Source organism: Cavia porcellus, unplaced genomic scaffold (genome assembly GCF_034190915.1).
Source record: "Cavia porcellus strain 051 isolate PalLab524CR breed Dunkin Hartley unplaced genomic scaffold, mCavPor4.1 scaffold_9, whole genome shotgun sequence".
Classification (NCBI taxonomy): domain Eukaryota; kingdom Metazoa; phylum Chordata; class Mammalia; order Rodentia; family Caviidae; genus Cavia; species Cavia porcellus.
The window spans coordinates 33,095,680-33,121,160 of record NW_026947492.1 but is presented as its reverse complement, the minus strand read 5'-3'; the positions used below and the strand labels follow the sequence as shown (position 1 = coordinate 33,121,160).

The 25,481-nt window shown below is 35.3% G+C and overlaps 1 protein-coding gene across 4 annotated transcripts in view; it reads right to left on the bottom strand.

Moving 5' to 3' along the window:
* Dcun1d5 (defective in cullin neddylation 1 domain containing 5) overlaps positions 1-25,474 on the bottom strand; it is a 38,208-nt gene extending 12,734 nt beyond the window's left edge. The window contains exons 1-6 of one of the 4 annotated variants that reach the window (XM_063256156.1): positions 25,104-25,472; positions 22,908-22,999; positions 17,866-17,936; positions 17,241-17,332; positions 310-418; positions 124-228 (exon numbers count right to left, since the gene is read on the bottom strand). In XM_063256156.1, the coding sequence (XP_063112226.1) occupies positions 124-228; positions 310-418; positions 17,241-17,332; positions 17,866-17,936; positions 22,908-22,999; positions 25,104-25,189 (555 nt within the window). In that variant the 5' untranslated portion in view covers positions 25,190-25,472. Of the gene's footprint in view, positions 1-123; positions 229-309; positions 419-17,240; positions 17,333-17,865; positions 17,937-22,907; positions 23,002-25,103 lie in introns of those variants that run through there. The other 3 variants (XM_063256157.1, XM_063256158.1, XM_023566155.2) reach the window with 3 other exon arrangements.
* Positions 25,475-25,481: the final 7 nt, after the last annotated feature.

The following is a 25,481-nucleotide window of genomic DNA, read 5'->3' as shown; positions in this document are numbered from 1 at the left end:
GAACTTTTTCACTACTCAAGCAGGCTATTTAAAAGTACAGTATTAAAAACTTACCTGCTCTCCAATTAAAAGTGTATCTTCACCAGATAAAGTTTCAAAACATAATTCAAAACAAAAACATACCTCCAGGTACTGGTAAAATACTGAAAACAGTGGCCATGTCCTCCCAAGCAGAAGAGCTAACATAGATTTAGCAGTATCAATATCAAGGCTTCTCTGATCTTTATCCTAAAATGAGTGAAAAACTTTTTCTGAGTATGGTCAAGACATAAAACTATTACAGTGACTAAACATGGAAACTGCACCTACCCTTGCAAAATCAAAGGCATATCTGTATATATTCTTAAATGATGAAATATCATTCAGCTGTGAGCGTAAAAAGTCAAATTTGTTCTGTAACTTTTCTGTGCAGTCACACCTTAAATAGAAAAAAATTATACAGTCAAGAAAATCAATTTAGGATACAAAAAGTTATGCATTAAGAAAAATATGAGAGTATTTATGAAGATAATTTAGCTCTAACATCTCTTACAAATTTAGAATAACAAACTTGTTGCCTTGTATTTACCAATGAAATGAAAAAAAAGATTAAAAAATAAAACCTAACAATTACTGAAAGTTTTCTCAAGACTTTTGAGGAAAAAAAAATTCCAATAAATCACAAATATCTCTTAAAAAGAGAATATAAAATGAAAAGAAAAAAACATAGCACATAAGCCTCTGCTGCTTATTTCTTTGGAAAGTTTTTAGACAATGGCTTGGTGAAGGAACCATGAGTGGTTTTAAAAGTTTAGTATACAATATAGAGAAAACTAATACATTAAATGTCTCAGTTACAAATCCAAGTTCCCACATTTTAGTGAACAAAAAATTTAAGATTTCAATCAGTAAAAGCAACTAATTTCAAATAAGGTACAATACGCAAAAGCAGGAAGACAAGTCATACACATTATTTCTAAAGATAATACATTAAACATAGGGACCTAACTAAATAGAATGCTCAAAAATCTTGAATGGATTTCTGATTCTCACTAGGTTGTTAACTTCTACTATACAGAGGCAAAAACAGAAACTCTTAACAATTTAGTACAAATCTTCAGTCCTGCTTTGCCACTGTGAGTATCCTTACTATGATTATATTTCAATTACCATGCCTAAATGCCACCACCATATGAAGTGTGTTCCTCCCAACGTTGTGACAAACACTACTCAAGATCTAACTCACATTGTACTTCCTCTAAGAGACCACCCAACTTCCATTGACTAAATCAGCTGTGTCATCCATCTACTGTGCCTCACAGTACTCCAGTCAATGCTGAAGATTAGCACTTATGATATAACACAGATACCTGGCATTTTAAAATTTAGCTAAGACTTTCACCATCCTAACCAGTGATGTCAGAGCCAACCATGTGTAGTAAGTTATAATTTTACTAAGGTATACATATTTTGGATACATTTCTGAAGTTAATTAAATCCTGAACATTTAGACTATACCAATCCTTCTCTGTCAGTGGTATAGAGTGACCTGGTGAACAGCCAGGGCTTTCACCTAGTAGCAGCAAGGTCACCTCCCTACCCTAGGAGGGTCCATGAAGGCTATGTGGGAAACAGGAAGGTACTCCCACCCCTTTCAGACAAGAAGGTTATTAGGGGAAACGTACAGAGGAACCTAAACTCTTGTTTTTATTACATCAAATAACATCCCTCCTTCGATGTCAATGGGCACAGAGTAAGAAATTCAATTTCTACTTGCACCTGATAGCAATGAGGCCAAAGTCATTACTTCTTTTGCAAGAGAAGTATTACAAAAATCTAGCCAACACAGAAGGCTTAAATGAGATCCAGAATTTCATAACATAATATCCAAAATGCTCAGTTTTCAATAAAATAAAAATATCACAGATCAAATATATCATTAATCAAAAGAAAAACAGGAGTAGCTATATTAATGTCAGCTAATATAGACCTACAGCAAAGAAAATGACCAAAGAGGTGGGGACAATTGTATAATTATAAAAGTGTAACTCTAAAAGGAAGATACAGCAGTACTAAACAATCATAATTAATATGTACCAAACAGATGCAAAATTATGAAAGAAAAGTTAATAGAATTGAAAAGAAAAACAAATTCACAATTTTAGTTGGAGATTAGAACACTTTTCTCTTAGAGATTGATAAAAAATTAGACTATCGGCAAAAAGAGAATTAAGCAATAGCATCAACCAAAAGATTCTAACTGACATCAATTGAATACTCAATAAAATACATATACAAAGGCCCAAAGAACATTAAGATATGCCATATCCTGAGCCATAAAACAAACCTCAATGACTAAAAGTAAATGAAATGACAGTGTATTGTTTGGCCACAACAGAATTAATCTAGAAATTAATAATAGAGGGGCTGGGGATTTAGCTCAGCAGCATAAGTGCCTGCCTTGCAAGCAAGTGGTCGTGAGTTCGATCCCCAGTAATGATAAATAAATAAATAAATAATAGAAAGACAATAGCAAAATCTCTAAGGAACTCTTAGAAACTCCTAGATAATCTCTGGGTACATTAAGTGTAAGAAGAGACCAAAAAATGCATGCAATTGAAAATGAAACCACAATGAAATCAAAAATTTTAAGACAGAAACACAGCAGTATCAAGAGGTACTAACAACAGATGCAAACATTAGAAAAGAGAAAAAGTTTCAAATCAATTATCTAAATGTATAGTCTGGAAAAAATGAAAATAAACACAAAGCAAGCAGGAAGTAAGAGAAAATTAAAGAAATGGAAAACAGAAAAAACAAACAAACCCATGAAACACAGAGCTAGTTCTTTGGAAAGGTTAATAAAATTGCTAAGTTTCTAGTTAAATGGATGGGGGAAATAAAAACTTAACAATACCAGAAATGAAACAAGGGATATCATTACAGACCTGAAGACATTAAAAGAACTGTAAGGTAATCTACCATAACTCTACACATAAAAATTTGATGACTTAGATAAAACAGACCAATTCTTTGAAAAGCACAAATACTATAACACACAATGTACAATAAATTGACGAGCCCTGTAACCACTAAAGAAATTTAATTCAAAATTTAAAATTTTCTGAAAAAGAAATCTGTAGGCTCAGTTTCAGTATAAAAGCCAGCCATACCTCTACAAATCTGCTTTAGCTAAGTGTGGTGGCTCACACTGGCAATCTCAGAGAGGCAGGCAGGAGAATCAAAGTTCAGCTCAGCTGGGGCAGTACAGTCACTTACTCTCTGTCATAAAATAACATAAAAATAATTTTAAAAAATAAAATAAAGGACTAGGAGTATAGCTTAATGCAAAGACCCCAGGTCCAATCCCCAGTACCACAAGCGGGGGGAAAAGATCTATTCTATATAATTTCTTTCGACAAACAGATAAAAAAATCTCCCCAACTTACTATATAAAGCCAGTATTACCTTGATACTAAAACCAGATAAAACCAATATCAAAAAATTAAAAACTACATAAACCATATAATCAGTAAACGTAGAAAAATCATGAAAAATCTGACATCCATTCATGATAAACTCTCAGAAAAAAAGAAATACTTAAGAGGTCAGAACCCTCAGCCCAAGAGAGCATTGATGAGCAACTTATTGCCAATACACTTATAGAGAAAAGACTGAAATCTTCTCTAAGATGGTAGTTAAAGATGCTCACTCTCGACACTCAACACAGTGATACAAGTTCTAGCTAACAGAAGACGTATAGATCAGAAGAATTAAATTGTGCCTATTTCCAGATGGCATGACTGTCTATGTAGAAATCCTAAGGAATTAAACAAAAAAAAAAAAAGAAAATCTGAACTAGTACCTAAGTTCAGTAAAGGTCACGGGAAACAAGATAAACTAAATATAAAGCAATTAATTTTATATACGCAAGTAATGAATATGCACATACTGAAATTAAAAATAAGAAACCATTCACAAAGGCTTAAAGTAAAAATGAAATGTATTTAATTTTAACAAAGGATATACATGATGTACACTGAAAACTAATGAAGGAAAATGAAAAAAAATCAAACGTGAAAATAGGTAGGGCTGGGTGTGTGACTCAGTGGTAAAAAATTAGCCTAGTGTGTAAGGACTAAACCTCAAAACCACAATAAACAGTCATCCTGAACAATCATAAGCAATTACTATCTAAATCTTAAAATGTAGTGATATAGCTACTGTCCATATACTGAATAGTCAAGTAGCAAAGATGTTAATTTTCTCCTAATTTATTTGTAATTTAACTAAAATTATACCTTTTGGAGATACAGAAAATATTCCAAATTTCATATAAAAAAAAATAGCAGCTAAAGGGATTTTTTAAAAAAAGATAAATCAGTCCATCTGATTTCAAGGCTTACTATATAGCAGTGATGGTGAAACTGTTAGAGCTTTCAATGACAAAAAAGCCTGTGGTGGCACATGCCACTACTGCTATATAGCTAAAGTAAATCAGAGTGTGCAGTACTAGCACACAATTAGGACATATCAATGGAACAGAACAGAGACTGAGAAACAGACCCACAAAAATGTACAAACAGCAAAAGTATTCAATAGAGGAAAAACTGCTTTTCAATGAACAGTACTAGAACAATGGGCCAGAGACAAAGAAATAAAGACGCCTAAGCCTCACACCTTTTACAGAAACTAATTCAAAATGCATCACTGAAAAATATAAAACCTATAAATCTAGACAAAACAGCCATAATTCTTAGTATATAGAACTAGTATATAGTAATAAATGACTGTCAAAACTTGAAACCTTTGTTTAGGAAAAGTTCTTGTTAAAAAAAATAAGAGATAAGATACAGAATAAAAAGAACATAGGCAAACAACATATTTAACACAGGACTCATATAGAGAACTGTCAAAACTCAAAAAAATTATTCTCAGGTCTGTTTATCATTTTCCTTTTATTTCTCTGTACTCTTTTCCTTAAATAGTATAGTTCATGAGTTCTTTCTTCAACTACATTTATCCACCTTTTATTTCATCCAATAAGCTTTTTTAGCCTGTTATTATTTTTCCCTCCTAGAAATTCTCTAAAATCTGATCAGCTGCTATCCCCCAAATATGTATGCATTTCCTAAGAGCTCAAAACAACTAATCTTACAGGTTCTGACCCTGAAGTGTGTTTCTTAAGACTGATTCCAGTGATTTTTTTAAATTTTAAACTAATGATTAAGGAACTTTTCTCTGCAGAAATAAAGTGTTTAAAATTCATTACTGTATAACTGCTTCTGCCAGAAACGTGGAAGGAAGAGTCTTAATTATCTGGGACAATACTAAAGTACACCTTCTGGCATGTGACATACAAATAGTAAATGGGTATACAATGTGCTTCATGCAGAAACAAAAATTATTTTTGCTACTAAGAGTTGCTTATTTACTATTTAAATTGGGTGCACAATATGCTTCATGCAGAAACAAAAATTATTTTTGTTACTAAGAATTGCTTATTTACTATTTAAGTAACTTTATTTGCTACAAAAATTATGAAAAATTTGTACTTTAATAAAAGCTGAATATGCAGTTAAATTCTACTGTGGGGATATGAAAAAGAAAACCATTTTCACATGACATACTTACTAGTTTAACACTGTCTAAAATTTGAAAAAGTATTCAGGATATCTAGATTTACCATCTGAATATCCTGAGAGTACACCACATTTTAAGTAACTGTTTACAGATATTCCTTCTGTTGTCACTGATTTTAAGAAAGGTCTTTATTTTTTATACCTCTATAGCTTCAAACAATGGTTTTCACATTCTGGTTTTTTATGGTTGTTTTGTTTAAGTAATGTAAGAAACATTCTTGCATAAAATATTGTGCAAACTCAACACTTAAGATTCAAGAGAGTAAAAAGATAAAGGACCTCCTGACATTCTAGACGTTCTTCCTTTTTCTTCCACCAGAGTTTGAAAATCACAAACTGCCTGGGATATAGAAACATTCCAAAAGGATGAGTTTAATAGACATATGGACACCAAAAAGAAACCAGAATGCAGTGATATATTTAATTCAAAAAGTTTCAAAATTCCTACCTGGAGAGTAATGGAAAAGCATAGCTCAGATAGATCTAAAAAGCAGTCACTGAGAAGATATTAAATAGATACGACAAATTATAATCTTTTCCAAATACTTTACATTTGATGGGTATACACAGCAAAGACATTATTGATGTGATCTTAATAAGCTCAAGATACAGGGCCGGGGATTTAGCTCAGCGGCATAAGTGCCTGCCTGGCAAGCACAAGCTTGTGAGTTTGATCCAGTACCACAAAAAACAAAAAACAAACAAACAAAAAACTTAAAATAGTGAAAGAACGAAGTTTCAAGTCAATGTGAGTTTGAATGAAACTCCAATTTCTCCATTTTCAGCCATGTGACTTTAAAACAGCTATAGACTAAACTTTTCCAGCCTATTTGCTCGTTTTTAAAACAAAAGTAACTATAATTTCATAGACTAACCATAAAACACACACATTATATCCTTAGCACAATTCTTAGCTTATATACTCCTTTTAGGGAAATAGATGAAAAATCACCTAAACTATACACTTTCATTCAAACTGCGTCCTACCATTCCTTGTAGTCTACCATATCTCAAACAGATAAAGTATCTGGTACAAATTTCACCTTAAAGAATGAAAAATGGTTAAAGGTACAAAGTTCCACACTAATCACCATGAAAGACTATCTACAGACCTAGCAAAACCAGTAACGTTACCAGTCATTATCACCACAAAGCCATTCAATCTAGTCCCTAAATGTACTTTGAATAGTTAAGAATGTCCGTATCTCAGAACTTGCAAATGCAAAGACTATTTCCTCTGAATGAAAAAAAAAAAAAAAATACAGTATACTTTTAACTAGCCCATCACAACAGCAAGAAATTCTGAATAATATCACATAAAGCCACACAAATTTTTGGGACCACTGACATATGATACCACTTCTCAAGACCATTGTGGTTAAATAAGAAAATGAGTTTAAATCTCCAACTTTAAGGGGCCGGTGATATGGCTCAGTGGCGCAGTGCCAGTCTGGCAAGCACAAGGTCCTGAGTTCAATTCCTGATACTACCAAAAAAGAGAGAGAGAGAAAGAAAGAGAGAGAAAGAAAAGATTGTAATTTCAACTTTAGATCTTGGAAATTAATTTCCTGAGTACTGCTAAACATTAGATTATCAATGGAGACTTCTGAATTTCTGCTTCATTAAAGACCTATAAAATGAGAAGAAAGTTTCATTTACTTAACAGACCTAAGTGAGGTTCTGTTTCTCATTAGTAAATTCCAGTAAGTGTGGCACACTGATACAAAGCATTCCTCACAGTTCTGGATTTAGCGTTTGTTCTAAATCAGGTATACCTGAAAGGACTAAAGACCAATCACCCTCGAACTCCCTCTTCCTCCCCTGCAGCTGTAGCTTCTTGTTACTGTTGTTCGGTAAACAGAGCTTATGGCAACTTGTTCTCGCAGGATTCATAAAGCTCTGTCTTCTTTGAAGGCTAAGTTATTAATTGGATGGCATTGGAAGTCTCGGGACTCCCTCTAGCCTGCAGGCAAAGGAGACAGCAAATCTGTCATCTGGTTCCTCTGTGGTCACCAGAAATACTGCAGAATCCAAGAGATCAGAAAGATCCATAAGCAAAGAGGAAGATTTCCAGAATTTTAGATGCACACTGACCTAGCTGAACTCCTGTCCAAAGTACTTGGTGTTAGAACAAAGGAAAGGTCCTACTTTTATGCATTTGCAGAGGGAGTGGTAGAGCGAAGGTATAGAAGCAAGACAAAGCAATTAATAGCTTAGCCTTCAAAGAAGACAGAGCAATGTAAAAGGTAAGACACTGGAAAAATAAACGCCCCAAAATGATAGCAGAGATAACAATAGTTTCAAAAGTTGGAAGGGGCCTACAAAAGGCTACTGACCCCTGGAAAAAGACCCAGCTGCTAGTCTCATTGGATTCATAGAAACTAGGTTACCAGGACTAGGCCACACCAGGCTTCGTCCCCTTAGGCCTATACAGAGGACAAAATAATAAAGTATACAGAGGAAATTCATCAACTTTCTGGTAGATGGTGGAGCTAATCACTCAGTAATGACACAGCCCATTGGGCCATTATGCAAAAATCATGTTACTATTGTCAGAGTCACCACAATCTCAAAAAGAGGTCATTTCTTCCAGTCTGAGAGGTATATCAAAAAAAAAAGGAGGTCTAATGTTAAGTTTCTATATCTTTTAAACTGCCCAGTTCCCCTGCTAAAAGAGACCTACTTTTTGAAGTAGGCACAAATCACCTTTGGGCTACAGAAATAAAGAAAAGACAACATGGCACAAGGTTGAAATTGAGAAGCAGCTCACCCAGGTGTACAAGACATCAAACAGTGAGCTCAAGAGATATAAGGGGCTGTTGGAAAACACTGAGTCAATGGTGACAAATAAAAACGATGCTTGCACTGAGGGTAAGTTTTAAAAAGCAACTGCTGACATGACAGAGCTAGCACCGAAGCTGGGACATATCCACAGCAATGCTAAACACACTGTGTAACAAGTAACAGACCGAACTGGAAGCTGCTCAACAGCAAAAGTTGACAGTGAAGAAACAACAACAGTGCCTGAGGTTAGAAAAAAAGTACGAAAGACAACTGAGGAAAAAGATAGCACAAGGCTGCACTGGAGAAAGTTGACTTAATTAAGATAAGAAGCCTAACACCCAGAGAACAAACAGAACAAAAGCACATGAATCTGCTGGCGTGTCTATGTGTTGAGACAGACACAAGTCGGTGAACAACTGAGGAGGCCAAGAAACATGCTGAACGTAGAATAACACATTCTCCCTGGCAGGTAAGAGACAAAATGACTGAAACAGCTGACAAGGCACACTTTCAGGTCCAGGTATAAGTGGAGCTGGAAACACAAAAACTACAATGACACACACAAAAGGAAATGGCAGGGCAAAAAGAAACAATAGTAGGAAGATGTATGCTATACCATCTGTAGCACAGACTGGAATCAGATACTCAAGCCAAGACCCAATAGGTAGAGGCGACCAAACAGGCTGCACACAGAGAAAAAGATTCATGTGGTATGCCTCTGGCTAGAGACACTGAATGCCTGTGTGACAGGGCTAAAGATGAACTACAGGTTCCATGTACACGGATGGAGGAGACAAAAACACAGAAGTGCCAAGCACAAGAGGAGGCTAAACATTTGCAGAGACACATGCAAGAGGAGTCAATGCAGACATCAAGAAGAAGCAAAGGCCCTGTGGATGAAGACTAAAACTGAGACAACTAAAAAATAAAAAACAAAAAAACAAAAGCAAAACACCAGAGGGCCCTTATAGCCCCTGGAGGAACTGTAACTGCAGGCCAAGAAGGCAGAAAGGCAACCATGGCAGACAGAGCCAGAGCAAGCACACCAAGTACAGGTAATCCTAGAGACTATTCAGTGTAACACAGAGGCAAAACTACAAGACAAGACTACATAGCTCAGTCCAATTCTGCAGGAAAAACAGGGAACAATGGCCCAGCTGCAGGAGAAAACAACAGACACAGCAGCGCACAAAAGCTAAACAGCTCCAAAAAAAGGCTGAATGGGGACTGGAGCACTGACAACTAAAGGCCAGCGCGACACTGAGGCGACAAGCAGAGGTGGTAACACAAGAGAAGAGTGCGGCACAGGCCAAAGCCAAAAATAAAGTAGTTAAAAAAAAAAAAAAAAAAAGAAAAGGAGACTATATTCAGATAAGCCACCAGAATGGGAAGGAGCTCTTCCTCTGGAAAGCTGACCAGGAGAAATCAGAGGACCTGACTCAGGCCCCAGCCTGGTATAACCAAGCCTTCCTTTTTGCATGTCCATGAAGAAAAACATGGCCATACAAGTCTTCCACCTAGGCCATGGATCCTGGCAGTGTCTAATGCCATAAGTGTCCAAACAGTTAAGACTCCATGCGTTACATTACTTGCTCCCACTTCCTTGCTGACACAGGAAGCTAGTAAGTCCACTTTGGGACAGCAACTTACCAATGAGTACCACACTCGGTCATGACCTTAATGGACCAGAAAGGTGCCAAATCCAAGGATGACTCAATATGGAGAGCTCTTACGCTAAAATCCTCACATAACTTTGGAAAAGTTAAGATAGGGTGAACTCACCTACCTTGTTCCCAGGAGTCCTCCAACCCCACCCCCACTTGACTGTATGGCTATACTATACAGGGTCCAAAAAACAGTATGCAACAGTAACTATTTGGGCAGAGAGTAATAGCCTCAACGAGGACTCTTTTGCTAGCAAAGGACAAAAAGGTTTACATCTATATTGACTCTAAATATTAAAAAACAAAACAAAACAAAACAAAAACAAAAAACAGAAGGCTCTTGATGGCTGGGGAACAAGTATAAAAATTTTTATAAATCCAGATGGAAAGTGGCCATTATATACTGTGAGAGACATCAGAGGACTGAAACAATAAAAGCCAGAGAAAACCAAGACGGACAAGGAAGCAAAGCTGGCTGCTATGACAGCTTCACAAATGGGGGCCCTCACTACATCCTTTATCATGAAGCTGCCTTTCCCCTAAACCTCAGATTACTCCCAAAATGAGAAAATCCAATTTGCCCGAGAAGCTAAATATGTAAAAGATGATGATGAAGGTTTGCTGATGGGAAGTCAGCTGTCCTTGAAGTTCTGGGCCTGAGGTTCATAAAAAAAAATTCCATCAGGGGTCTCACATGGGAAAGACAATATTGGAAACATTACTAGGCTGCCATTACTATGCACTATGATTTACTGCAATCACTTGTGCTGTTTGTGAGCAAAGCTTGATCTGTGCACAAAACAGCCAAAGGCTCTGGGTATCCAGGAAATAGGAGCTGCCCCATGTGAAAATTTGCTTATAGGTTTTACTAATTTGCCTCAAGCTGGTGGCTAGCAATATATGTTAATGCATATTTGCACCTTCTTGAGATGGACTGAAACTTTCCCTATATGAACCAAAAAGGCATGAGTTGTGACCAATCTGCTTAAAAGACACCATCCCAAAATATGGACTATTCCTGAAGCTAGGGTCAGAAAACAGACCTGCATTTGTAGCCAAGACAGTCCAGGAGTTCACACAGATCTTAAAGATTAATGAAAAGTGTCACATGGTTTACCAGCCACAGAGTTCAAAAAAAATGGCACACACAAACTGGACACTCAATCAGCTCCTGAGAAATTTTGCCAAAAAGCCCCCTTGAGATAAGCTCCCCATGGTCCTTGTTGTGGTGTGTGTCTGGATGTCCCCCGCAAAGCCTAGCCTCATACAGTCATAGGGGCAGGCTTCTAGAATTTGTGACTCATTCATGGTTCAATTCTGGGATTATGGGAGCGAGTGCTACACCCATCCTACACAAGTCTTCTCTCCATGTTCCTCCCTCTTTGCTCTTGTTGTTTTTGCTGTCTTCTGCTGCCATGAACTGTTTCCCTCTGCCATGTACCACTCTGCCTTAGAGCCAGTAGATTATGGACTAAAACCTCCACAAACTATGAGCAATACAAATCTTTCCTTCCCTAATTTTGGGCATTAGGTATTTTGACTCAGCAATGAGAGAAAAGTAACGAACACAGTCCTCTTCTGTGTCCAGAATATCTTACTCCCTCTAATCAACAGGGTATAATAGAATTAAAAATTCTACTTGGCTGGCTGCCCCCAATCATGGGTCAAGTTAAAAAAGATCTCTATAAATTAGGAGACAGACACAGGCTTTGTAATAGGCATGTAGAATGTTCATAGTTGGGTAAAGGAAAAAATGACCGTAAGCTTGATAGACACAATAAACCCATCCAAAACTGGGGATTTTGTTTTGTTTAAAAAAATAAAATCTGGGACTGGGGATTTAGCTCAGCGGCATAAGCACCTGCTTTGCAAGTATGTGGTCGTGAGTTCGATCCCCAGTATTGATAAAAAAGAAGACCAATAAATAAATAAATAAATAAATAATACTAAATAAAATCCAACAACTTGGGCTCATATGGGATGGGCCTCATACTATAATCCTGTCTATGCCTACTACTGCTAAAAATTACAGAAACTGTCTTAGATCCAACAGGGTACAGAAGCCATAGCCCAAGACAGGTGGTCCAGCCAGCAGCATCCAGACCACCCAAACCAGCTGATCCTGTGACAAGACTGGGCCACTGCCATAGACAACAGACCTGCTCTAGCTACTCTTGAAGCTGAGCAGTCTATGAATGGCCTAAGCTTGAGGATCCACAAGGGAATACAATGACAATGTAAGTCTCCCATCACAAGATAAATGTTAATGACACTGATATTCTCTATAAAAACTTGTTTTAGAAAGCATCAAAAGGGGAAATGAAACTCAAAGAGCAATCCTCTCAAACTCTCCCTTTCCTCTCTTAATAGCTGTAACTTCTCGTTCTGTTACATGTAAGACTGGCAAGTATGTCCTGTAAACAGAGTTTATGCTATCTTGTTCTCACAAGATTCATAAGGCTCCATTTTCTTTCAGAGCTAAGTTATTAATTGCTTTGTCTTGCTTCTGGACCTTCACTTGCCCTCCCCTCAAGTTTCGAAAGTTCAACCCCTTCAGCCAAATGTATAAAACTGAGATCTTTCCTTTATTCTAACATCTAGCACTCTGAACAGTTCAGCAGGGTCGATGTGCAACTAAAATCCTCAAAATAAATCCTCCTCTTTTTTTATAGATCTCTCTGATCTCTTGGATTCTGCAATATATCAACTGCAGCAAAGCAGTCTACCTATTGGTGTATTTGGAAATGTGAAGGACATTTTGAAACTGTTATTACCATATAGAAAAAGCCAAAAGAAGCAATGTTAGTGAGAATAGATGGGCCTGATACACCAAATAAATGAATCATATACCATACCCACCCTACCTTGCTCTTTTGCCTCTACCAAAAAAAAAGAAAAAAAGAAAAGTTCCTCATTCCCTTTCCTCTTAAAAAACAATCAAGCCAGACCAGTTGCTTTAATCTTCAAAGTTCAGGGCTCAATATGAAGGTCAGAAAATGTGCAACCTGAATCATACTGGTAGTCAACTTAAGTTACTATCACTGTTCTCAGATGCTTACCTCTTTATTTCATTGTCATAATCAAGAACAGTCCCTTCAAGCATCTATGCTTTCAATGATCTCCACCAGCATGGTAGTTATTTTATCCTTGCTATACACAGCGAACTTTCAGCTAGCAGATGTGAGGTCTTTTCCAATACAGTAAACAAAACTTCTAGGTGTGCTTGGAACTATGTATCACATGGTGGAAGAGAAAAAGCCAAAATAATATGCAAAATTTTGTGTGTACCAGTACATTTACATCTTAATGGGGACAAAGTCCATAGTTTTCACAAAATTCTCAAAAATTTAGCAGAGTAATTTAGTGAGACCCTCACACAAATGGGCTGCAGATGTTGCTCAGCAATTCAGCATCCCAGGTTTGATCCTCAGCAATATTCCCTTCCACCAAAAAAATCAAGCAACAAAATGCACCCCCCACAAACCTGTGATTTTAAAACATTAAGAATAGTTGCTTAATGAGAGGTACCCCCAAAATCTTTGACAATTCTTATGCTCAAAACTGTTTCCCAGACCAAGGATTTAGCTCAGCAGGTTTAAGCACCTGCCTGACAAGTGCAAGGTCATGAGTTCAATCCCCAGTACCAAAACAAAACAAAACACTCTGTTTCCCAACATCAATAACTAAAGTTTACTCCTTCAACATGTTAGCTTAACCTATCTAGAATTTAAATTCATCCTGGTAATTTTATGTACCTTATGATTCTAGTAACCAGTTCACATTCATCAAATAAATACTTTCTTTCCTCAAGGCTCTGTTTATGAGTCTTCTCTTCTGCAACATTCTCTCAGGTACTCAACCAAAAAGATTCTAATTCTTAAAGATACAGTTCAAAAGCCACATCTAAAAATATTTATCTACTCACTTGAAACTAGTTTTATAGTATTTTTGCTTTCCTGATATTCTGTATTTTTCCCCTGCCACAATTATAAATCTATCTGGATTTATAATTATAGTATTGTCTTCCCAGTGCTATTAGAATGTAACCAAAGGTCAAGACCTCACACTTCACTGTAATCACCAGTAACTGGCTTTACATAGCACAGGGGTTTTAATATAAATAATCTGTACAATTAAATCCAGTTTCCAAGAAAATTTGACTACCATTACCTACGAAAACTACATGAAGCAAAATACTTCAAAGGATGTGGCAATTTCATTTTCTGAAACTTACAAAATAGCCAGCTAGTCCAATTGTAAGTTCAGATACACAAATTCTTTCATAAAAAATAGGAGGTCAATTAGTTTATAGTTTATGGACACATATCCTTAAGACAAATGAATGTACTGTGAAAGCTGTAAAGGATTATACAATATAGACTGTTAATTAATCATGATTATTATACCTAGCTACTCTTGACCCCATTATGTTTTATTTTTATTCTTTAGTACAATATCACTAAAGTTTTCTAAGGGCTAAAACTGATTAATTGAAACTACAGATAACTACACTAAGATGATTTAAAGACCACCAGAAGCCTACATTAAATTAAATTCTAAAACTAAGAAAAATATACATAGGAAATTGAGAATGTAAGGTTTTATATTTTATTTTATGATATAAAACCAAGTACTTTAAACAACTATAAATTTTAAAATTAAAAGAGATTATTTTCTCTTGGATTATACTTCAAAAGCAAGTTTTTCACAAGATTAAGGGACCAGAGTTAGTCAATTTAAAGAAGACACTTCGTACTTCACTTAGCAATCTAACCTTGGGAAAGAAACAACCATTTGTTCGTTAAGAACGCTTTTTATTTGAGTAGCTTCAAGGCTCTGCACTATACTGTTCCATCTAAGCTTTTGAAGTAACTTTAAATATGTAGTAATTGCTTTTATTTTATATAGTCTTCAACCTTTATATTGGAAATGCTAATAAAAGCCATGTTCATGAGCTAGTCAATGTCTGTTCTAGTACTTAATTGATATATATGTATTTTTTTCTTTTGGGCGGGGGCAGAGTTTTGCTATGCAGTTCAGGTTGGCCTCAAACTCACAGCAATCCTGCCTCAGTCTGCCAAGTGATGGGATCACAAGCATGTGCCACTACCCTTACCATCAAGATTATATTCTGATCACTCCACAGTATTAAAAATGTCTTTTAAGGGGCTGGGGATTTAGCTCAGTGGCATAAGCTCCTGCATTGCAAACACACAGTCATGAGTTCCGTCCCTGGTACTGGTAAAAAAAAAAAAAAAAAATTGTTTTTTACACATTTTCATCATGGCACTTTATATCAACTTTAATAAAAACATTAAACCATGAGTAACTTTTTTGTTAGTTGAGATACACCAAAAAAGCAGTAAACAAAAAGTAGTAAAAAAATTTATCATGTCAAATAAAATGTTTTAATAAACCATTACAACACTTACTGAAACAGACTCAGTTGCATAAAAACTAATTTACATTCTTTACATATCCCCTTGTGTATTTTATTTAATCTTCTTTTAAAAAACCAATTAAGCTAATTTGGGATTTAGCTCAAAGAATATCATAATCTATATATTTAACTTGATATATTTTGACTCTTCAATGTATGACAGAATTCAATCTTGGCTATAAATACTATAATTTAAAAAGCTAATAATAGCCTTCGATTTCATAAAGACTTTTATTTATATATGAAAGAATAATATGATAGAAAGTATGGTAGACTCGAAGTTTAAAAATTTAAATTCTAAACCCTCATTCCATCAATAGTTAACTATGGACATTTTGTAGCAATTTTTTTGTTAATTTCCTTGAGTTTCAAACTGTATTTATAAATATTAGAAGTGGGAGGGTTGGTTTTATGTTTCATTCTAGAAATTTTGATTTGGTTCATATGAGAAAAAATTTTACCCAAGGGAAAAAAAATAAAAGTTTATGTTAATGTTTTAATTCATAAAGATAATTACCCACTGAAAATTCAAATATAAAAATTTACATGCCAGGGGCTAGGGATTTAGCTCTGCGGCATAAGTGCCTGCCTTGCAAGCAGGCAGTCGTGAGTTTGATCCCCGGTACCAATAAAAAAGAAAAAGACAAAAAAAAAAAAAAAAATAAGTGCCATATAAACAAATACTTTAAACAACTGAAGTACAGGAAAACAAGGATTAGGAGTATTTAAGTATATTAATAAAAGAATAATCACAACCAGAAACCATGAACCCCACTTTGTGCTCTTAATATATTATAAATTCATGCTTCCTTTATTTTAGAATGCTGACTAGTAAATTTTGAATAAGCATTAGAAATATGACATAATATAAACAAATAATTTCTAATTCTGAAATTAAATATATTTTACTCTGGAAAGCCAAAACAAATTACTTTTATAAAGCAGCAGTTCTATAGCTTATTAAAATAACCCAAGAAGCATACTAAATTGAAAGTATTTAACTATAAAAATGGTAAAAATTGCATGGGAACTATACAACATTTTTCTTCATTTAAAAACAAAAAATCAGAGAAGTATTATATAACTCTTCAAATCTATAAGAGAAGAGAGAGGGGAGAGAGGCCCAAGAGCTTCAGATTGCATAATGAAAACTCATATTGTGACATTCCATATTCACAGTGAGAAAGCCTTTATTACTCAACTTGTGAATAGTCTTTGATCACTGACTTCTAAATCACTTATCAAAAGAATCAAAAGGTTTTAATGGAACTGTACTGAAGCTCTTAAAGAATATGAAAAACGGGCAACTAATCATTTGCCAAGACCATAATATAATTGTCAATTCCCTTTCTCCCCTCAGTGCTGGAACTCAAAAGAATTCAGACATGGATGCAGAGAAACAGAATAACAATCGTTAAGTGGTCCTTTCACTTAAGCTGGAAGCAGCCCAAGCCAGTAGGGCTGGCAGGAGCAGCCCCTGTGCAGAAACTGCTGCTGGGCATGGCCCCGACCCCACTAGCCCATCCCAGGTGACCAAACTGCAGAGACCAGCAGGGCCTAGGTGGGAAGAGAAGCCGATTCCCATACACATACTTAAGTGACCCACAGTCATGTACATCGAACTAATTTGACTTAAAGGTGAAACCTTAACCCTGAAAACTGTTAAGCACAAAATATCAATTAAGATCTTCAAATAGGCCATTAAATTTGTTTTTTAAAAAAAATTCTTACTGTAATGAAGTCATTCCCTTTAACCATTCTTCCTTGGTAAAAAATCCCATGCTTTCAGCCTCCAATTTCCACGCTAAAACTAACATAATAATCTGGAAAGAACAGAACATAAAGGATAGGGGAAAAGTCAGCATGGAGATAATCATGTCTGTATTACGGAAAGCATTTTTATACAAGTATTTCCATTTTGCAACTAGTAAAGAGTACAATCTCTCGAACTTTTAACTACAAAGAATTGATATGTACCAATTTCTTAAAAGGTAAAAGTTCTAAATGAAATTTGCATTAAGCGAACACTTGCACAACTTAAACTGATTAAAAAGATCCTAAATATAAATTTACAATATTAAATATGAAGAAAAAAAATCTTTTTGTAAGAGTAAAGTCTTGCTGAGCATGGTGATGTATGCTTGCAAACCCAGCACTTGGGAGGCTGAGGCAGGAGGACTGCTGGGAGTTAGAGGCCAGCCTGGTCGATATAGTGAGTTACAGGCCAGACTAAATTACATAGCAAGACCCTGTCTCCAAAAACAAACAAACAAAAAAGAATAAAATCTCAATTTTCAGAATTTATCAGTATGTTATACCCCATATATAATCCATTCCACTTAGAAATAAAACATACATTTTCAGGTTCAACACCAATGTCTTCACAAAACTTTTCCATTCCTTCTGGCCCTACAACTTCATCAGGACCTTCAAAGACAAAAGTAGTTTGTATATTTTATTATAATTTAATATCAACATAAAATAAGCCATTATGCAAAAGGCATCTATAAATACAACATATTTTACAAATAACTGAATTTCAATTTTGGCATAGTTTCAATAAAGCCTGATATTTGCTACAGATTTACAATTTAAAACTTAATTTCTTGAACACAACATTACAACATGAAATGACAAAAAATTTTAAACTTTTTAAAAGGAGCAATAAAGAAATATTCTATTAGTATCAATCAACAGTTTATACAAAAGTTTAAAACTACATGTGAAAAAACATTTACTGACAGCCTATTCAGAATAAACTTTGGCAATACAAAAATATAAAGAAGCATAAAAAAGTTGGAGCTTCTACTAGAATGTGTCAGAACTGGAACACAGTAATCAAAAGGAGAATATTTATTAAAAACAAAATCACCTATTAACTGTTTCAAATGTATGTAAACAATTTAACTCTTGAAAAATGTTGTAAAAATGACTTATAGAAATTACTGTATTATGCTTTAAAAACAGAAATTTTCCTTATCATATAGGCTCTAAAATAGACATTAAGAAATTAGTTATATCACCTTAATATGCACACAAGTTTGATTGCTCAGATTATGTCTACCATTTGTCTGAACATTAATTAATGGTAATTTAATCCTTATTGTTCTTCCTTACTATCACTAAATGTCAACAAATCAATTCTCATAATTTTTTTCAGACTTTCAAAACACAGTAATTAGCTAAGTTTCTTCATGACTAACACTAAAACAAACCTTATTGTATGAAATATCATGGGAGAATGCTTAGTACTGTGAAAGTACTGTATAGTCTTGAAATGTTGTTAAAGTCAAGAGAAACCTCTCGTTTCCTTTTCTAAGGATTAAAAGTGCTTCAGCTTTGTAAGTTAGATAAGTTCTAGGCTGCACAGGTGGGTTTATAGCACTATCACTTGATTACAGAAGGTACAACATGAAGTCAGCGTTCTACAGTTTTTTGTAATACAGTATAGTCATCCCGTATGTGGTCAGGCTGCCAAAACAATATTAAGGTAAGACACCAAGACCCTTTTAGATTTTGTAAAAGTATAAATGTCAGTAAGTTAAAATAAGTACCAACAGTGCACTGAGGTGTTAAAAGGTAAAGGGGGTGGTAATTACAGGAGACTTTCACTTCCTAATATATATTTAGAGAATTGTTCAATTAGAATGTGTTACATTTGTAATTTTAAAAGCATACATAGTGATGCGGGGTGGTATGTCTAGTGTAATACAGCACTAGGTTCAACCCCCAGCATCAAAGTAAACAAATGAATAATGAGAAGCACACATAAAATAAGGTTGCTAAAAATATGTAAGTAGGTGTACATCCTTCTATATGGTTGGACAAGAATAATAATAATCAGATTTAAAAATTTAAGAGAAAAAACAAAGAGTATTTTTAAGGCATGATAGAATTACATTCCAACTTTTCTGGTGCAATAACCTCAAAGTTGCCAACAGTGATTAGAAAAAAAAGCTGAACAGTTAAAGAATGTCACTTACTGTAAGCAAAACAGTCCCCTAGAACTGAGAGACTAATTAGTGACTAAATTTGATTAAAAACAAGTTAAATTAGGCTATATAAGGTATATATTATACATATACACGTATATGCATGACCTTATATTCTTATACGAATAAGGTCTGCCCATGTTAAGTGACTTTTTCAAAGCAATGCAAATAATGACAGACCTAAGTTTAAAGCAATATTCTCTAATTGCCTGTTGTTAATTACAAAATATGAACCATACCTTTCCAATAAAATTGGCTGCCTGAGTAAAATCTACAGAGCTATATTTAATTAACTCTTTCAGACAACTATGTTTCCACCCAACTTAAGAAGCCATGGAGAGGATGTGGATGTCTCTTCTAGGACAATTTATCTGCTGGCTATTATAATAGGACTAAGCACCTCTAACCATATTTTTAAATTCTTTCCATGACTTTAATAAAAAGTTTCCTGCCACTTGTTATGTTTTTGCTTACTACAGATCCAGTACACAGTTGGCCTTCCAGACACTGAACCAACTGCTCATAAAAAATGGGGAAAAAAAAATGCATCTGTACTGAATATGTATAGACTTTTTTGACATCATTAATTTCACATATCACAGGAGTTATAAGTAGGCTATAGAAATGATTTAAAGTCTACAGGAGGATGTGTATTAGTTACATGCAAATACTACCCAATTTTACACGAGGGATTTGAGCACCCTCAGATTTTGATACCTATTGCACAGCTGAGATTGTCCTGGTACCACTTTATCCTATGTATAAAGAGGAACAACTGCACTAATGATTCCTGTTATATCACTCCAGAATCATAGATCTTGTGAAAAGGCAAACTATCATGTTTATTACACATGATGTACGATACAATATGTAACAAGTTTTCTGGTATTTCTATAAGAAAAACACCTTAAACTTTCTGATTTTTAATAACCATAAAGAAATGTTTCTAGCTAAATGTTCAGGTCCTAATACCATTCCAACCATAAGAGATGGTCAGGGCCATATATATATATATATATATACACATATATATATATACATATATATACATATATATATATACATATATATATATACATATATATATGTATATATATATACACACATACATATGTTGTTCAGTGGCACAGCATTTTACCAAAGTTTCTGTCAATTTTGAAATGTTACAGAAAACATATCACCTGTAAATCTGATGCTATCTATAATGCTATTGCTGTTTTAATAATAGCTAAGGGTTTTGCATGTAGTGTTCTCAGTAGGCACAGCTATGGTCTCTATTTTAATAATGAGGTTTATTTCTATTTTAAGAAAAAACACTTAAGGTTTATTGAGCAAACAACTGGTTCCTTCTGATGTAGCAGGTTTCTCCTCAGCCTCCACAGAGAGAGGCCTTTCTTCATCACCATATCTGGCAAATCCAACCCTTCCTTTCCCCTCTATTCCTGAACCTCCCATATTACCATATAATCCTCCACAATCTTTAAGTACCTTGCCTACATTTGTTTTCAATTTGTCTTTTTCACTGAGAAGCCAAGTCCCCTGAGGGCAGGGAACACATCTGACTTGTTCACTATATATCCCCAGCACTTAGCATAGTGCCTGATTTACAAACAAGCCCTCTATCAGTTTAATGATTGAAACACTGAATAAATGACAGTTAACTTCAAGTGTATTAATATTTTTATGAAACTGAAAATTAATTGCCATGTTACATAACCACATGCATATTTAAATAAAAGTTTTTCTAAAACACTGTTAAGACAGTAGTATTTAAAAGCAGTCTCTGGGGTCACATTGATTGGGGTTTGAATTCTGGCTTTAGTCACTATATGATCTTGGACAAATTTCTTAATCTAACTGACAGTGTTCTTCTTTGTAAGATGAGAATAACAGCACCTATTTAACAGAATAGTCGTAAGTCAAAATGATATATTTAGCACAATTCCTGGGATAGTGAGAATTATTATGTTGGCTACATAAAAATGCTACCATAGGAAATATTTCATTAGAATATTATGATACCCAGGAAAAGTAAAACAAGTAATCATGAAAGAAAAAAATGTACTCATTATTTTTATGTTATCTAATAACCTCTACATATTAGTAAAACAGGATGAATGACTTCTGGATTCTTTATCATGCATACCGGTAAAACTAGCATTTTGAATAATGGGTCAACGTTAAAATGGAGGTCAGTAAGAAAATGAATTCTTACATTTAAATTGGGTTAGTGGTTTCTTGGGATGCCAGTAATAGCCTTTTTCTGGTCTAAAAAGAAATCTGTCCTGCTACTAAACAATTTTAAAATTATACTTTTGGGATCACTCAGCAGATACCAACTATGAGGTTGCTGCCTCCTAAAAACAATCTCACTTTCCACACAGTTGGCCTAAACTTTACATTAATACCAGGGTACACTTAAATCTTAACATAGATAGGCAATAAATACAAGCATACTTTTATTTTAAACAAAAATTTTAAGAATACCAATAAAAGAACAAAAAGCAAAAACTGGGGAAGCAGGAAAGAAAAAGGAAAAACACAAAGCTTTAAAATCAGTAACTCCAAAAGGCCAAAACTATTCTTAGTGGAAAAAAATTCTTACATGGTCTCATGAAAGTTTATTACTATTCCCATGCATGTATTTGCATTAGCCTCATCCCTGGTTGGCTTTTACTTTCACCTCTTTGCTAGGTATCACCCTGAGCCTAGAGCTTGTCATCTACCACTTACAGGATTTAGCTAAGGTTAATTAGCTCCTTCAAGAAGGCTCCTCTGACATGTTCCAGGCTGGGTTATATATTCCTCATATGAATTCTCACAGTGTGTCTTTCTAATATAGCACTTATCACAGTATTGATATCAACCTACTAAAAAAATATCAAACTACTTACTTTTTTATTACTGCATCTCTTGTAGAAATGGCTAACAATCATTACAAGATAAGTATGTTGCAGAATGACATATTTGAGGTTTAAATTTTTTTCTATCACCCTAAAGTCTTAGAAAATGTTTCTAGTTCAGAAAAATTTCTAAAACAAAGATGTTAGAGAAATGTTTTACAGGGTTTTTTTTCCAGAATATTGCATAGAAAAAAATATTTTACTATGTACTTTTGTTTTCCAGAATACTGCTTTAGCCAATGTATATAAATAAATGAATCTGTTTCTATTTATATATTTTCTCCTTTCCAACTAAATATACACTCAATATATACTTAAAGAAATATCAGCTTACAATGGCATTAAATTCTAACCAATTCAGAATCCTTAGTCTTGACCCTAATCTCAGCATACAGCACTCAAACATAGCAGAACTGCAATAAATAACTTGTTAAATGAATAAATGGGAAAAAAAAAACTTTTAAAAGCATATGACTGATATCTTCTTACATTAATTTCATTACCTGCATACTCATAAAACCAAGCCAGGCACTTCTTGCTTGAAAAATGTTCCTCTCCACTTATTAGTCTAGCAGGGGGTTGGGATCTGCAATAGCTTAGAAAACACACAAATGCCTAAGATTTTTATCAAGTCTCAACTCTTAGTGAAAAACTAAGTTCAATAAGAACTACTTCAATTCAAATTAAAGTTTTATTGTTTTTAAAAGATGACATCATAAGAAAAAAATGGAGTTAATATTTGCAATTTGAAACAGTAAGAATTTCTAGCTAACAAAATTCAACTGGTAACTCTGCTTACTACCCAATTCCAATTAATATCAACTAGAATCATCTCCCCAATTTAACCTAAGTTGCAATGCAGGATTGGTAAATTATACGCTGTGAATCTGCTATTGTGTGAAACAACACTGTATTTGTGTATAACACATACTCATCTGAAATCAAAGTGTATTTTGATACTTAATATTTGAAAATAAAAGGATGTAAGAGATGTGAATAAAATAATATATTGAGATGTTTCCCTATCAAACCTAAATGAATTTTTAAAAGATAATGACTTATAACCTAAGAGTATATGAAACTGCACAATTAAAAAATTTTTAAAAACCCAAAAGTTAATAATTAAAAAGACCAAACAATTATGCCAAAAAATTTTAATCTCAGATTGTTTTCTCCTACTCATAAAATCACTACAAGTTGGGAAATTACAAATGACCTCTAGGATTTACTGGACTTCAGAAAATTATGTAATTGCATAATATAGTGTAAAACAAAGATGCCATATTTAAAAGTTTAAGTTGATAGAGAAAAGTGTCACTTGAGTTCTACTAATACTGCCTTCCGCGCTGTTTTAATGCTTCATTTAAATAATTTTGATACATCATACACTTAAAATGCCCACGAGTTTAAAAATTTGCTTACTTTTCAAAAAAATCAGCTAGTAAAATAACCATGTCAAATTCTAATATTAGCCACCATGAGGAAGAGATTTTACTCTTTACAGTATAAGAAAATTATTCCAGTACCCCAAGAATTCAGTGTGGTGTGCATGCCCATAATCCTAGCTCCCAGGAAGCTGTGGTAGGAGAACTTCTGTGAGTTGGAGGTCAGCCTGGGTATATACTAAGTTCAAAAGCAGCCTGAACTACATACTTGTCTCAAAAAACAAAGAAAACAGAATTTCTCAGGCTTCTTTTGCCAAAACACAGCATTGAAGGGAAAAAAAATAAGGTAACTGCAAAAAAGAAAGACGCAGGCTATACAACTAACATCCCTTACATTTTAAACAGCTCTCTCCTCAAGGAAAGCACATTATTTCATACAGTGTGGCTACTGCTGGGTTTTAATGGCGGCATCTGAAAATATCGCCTTAACCGTAAATTCTTGGTAAAAAGACCCGATTGGGTGGGATTCTCAAACCTAAATTGCAAAGATTTCTGCAGCTTAAAGTATTTCTATAATGGCTATTTCTGTAACAATGCTATAAAAGCGGTCAAAGATTATCGTTCTGTTTCTTTTTTCTCCAAGAGAAAGTAGTGCACAGTAGCTTTAAAATTATTAATATTTATATTGAGAACTAACAATGTGACGAATGTTAGACAACAAAAAACATGAAAGCATGCAGGGCCTTCTAATTCCCCACAAAGAGACCTGGGACAAGTGGAACACCATACTTCCAGAAAACTGGGCTCCTGTAATACAAAAGGCCTGCTGGGCCGATCAGGTGGGGTCACTTCAAATACTAAATACGGAGACCAATTATAGATTGGTCTTTTCCTTTCTATGATTCCCAAAGCAGTTGTCAAAATTCCTCACACTCTGCTCCTTTTTTCACACTCTACAAAGGAATTATACAAGTAATCCTTCTAGATTTGGAAAAAAGGCCTTCGCATCAAGGGAGTGGAGGGCAGGGGAAGAGAGTGGAACACAAATTCGCAAGTCTGTTCCCCAACCTTCCAAGACACAGAGACTCTCGTGTGGGGCGACTCTGCAGTACCCCTCGGACGCCAGAGGACAACACACATAGGAACACGAGGTCGGGTTCCGCGCGGTGAGTCGGTGCTCTCCATCCACCGCCCAGCGCGACGGCAGGGTCTCACCTCTGCAGTCCGAGCCCGGGGCCAGGGCCCGACTCCTTTCTCCTCCAGCAGTCCTGCCTAGGAGGAAGAAGGAAAGACCGAAGGGAGGGGAAGTGGTACCTGGAGATTTTACACTTTTTGAGGCCTCCGTCTTCCGCTACTGCCGCTGCCACCCCGGAGGATTTTCTCTTTTTCTTCACTGGCATCTTCCGCCCTCCCCGGCAGGGTGGGCAGGGGAGCCAGGGAAGGAGGCTGCCACCCGCTGGAGGTCCCTCAGCCTTGGCACCCCGTTCCCAGAGACAGCAGCAAGCGAAGGAGCAGAGCGGCCAGTCCTCACCGGTGCGGCCCAGCTGCTGCCCGTTCCCCGGTCTCGTCTTTCTTTGCCTGGGACAGAGGTAGTACCTCGCCTCTGGGCACTACGGCTCGATCTCACTAGGAGACGATAACACGGACAGCGCGGCACCTTCACTACTCGCGGAGAGCAGAAGGCTCTATTTG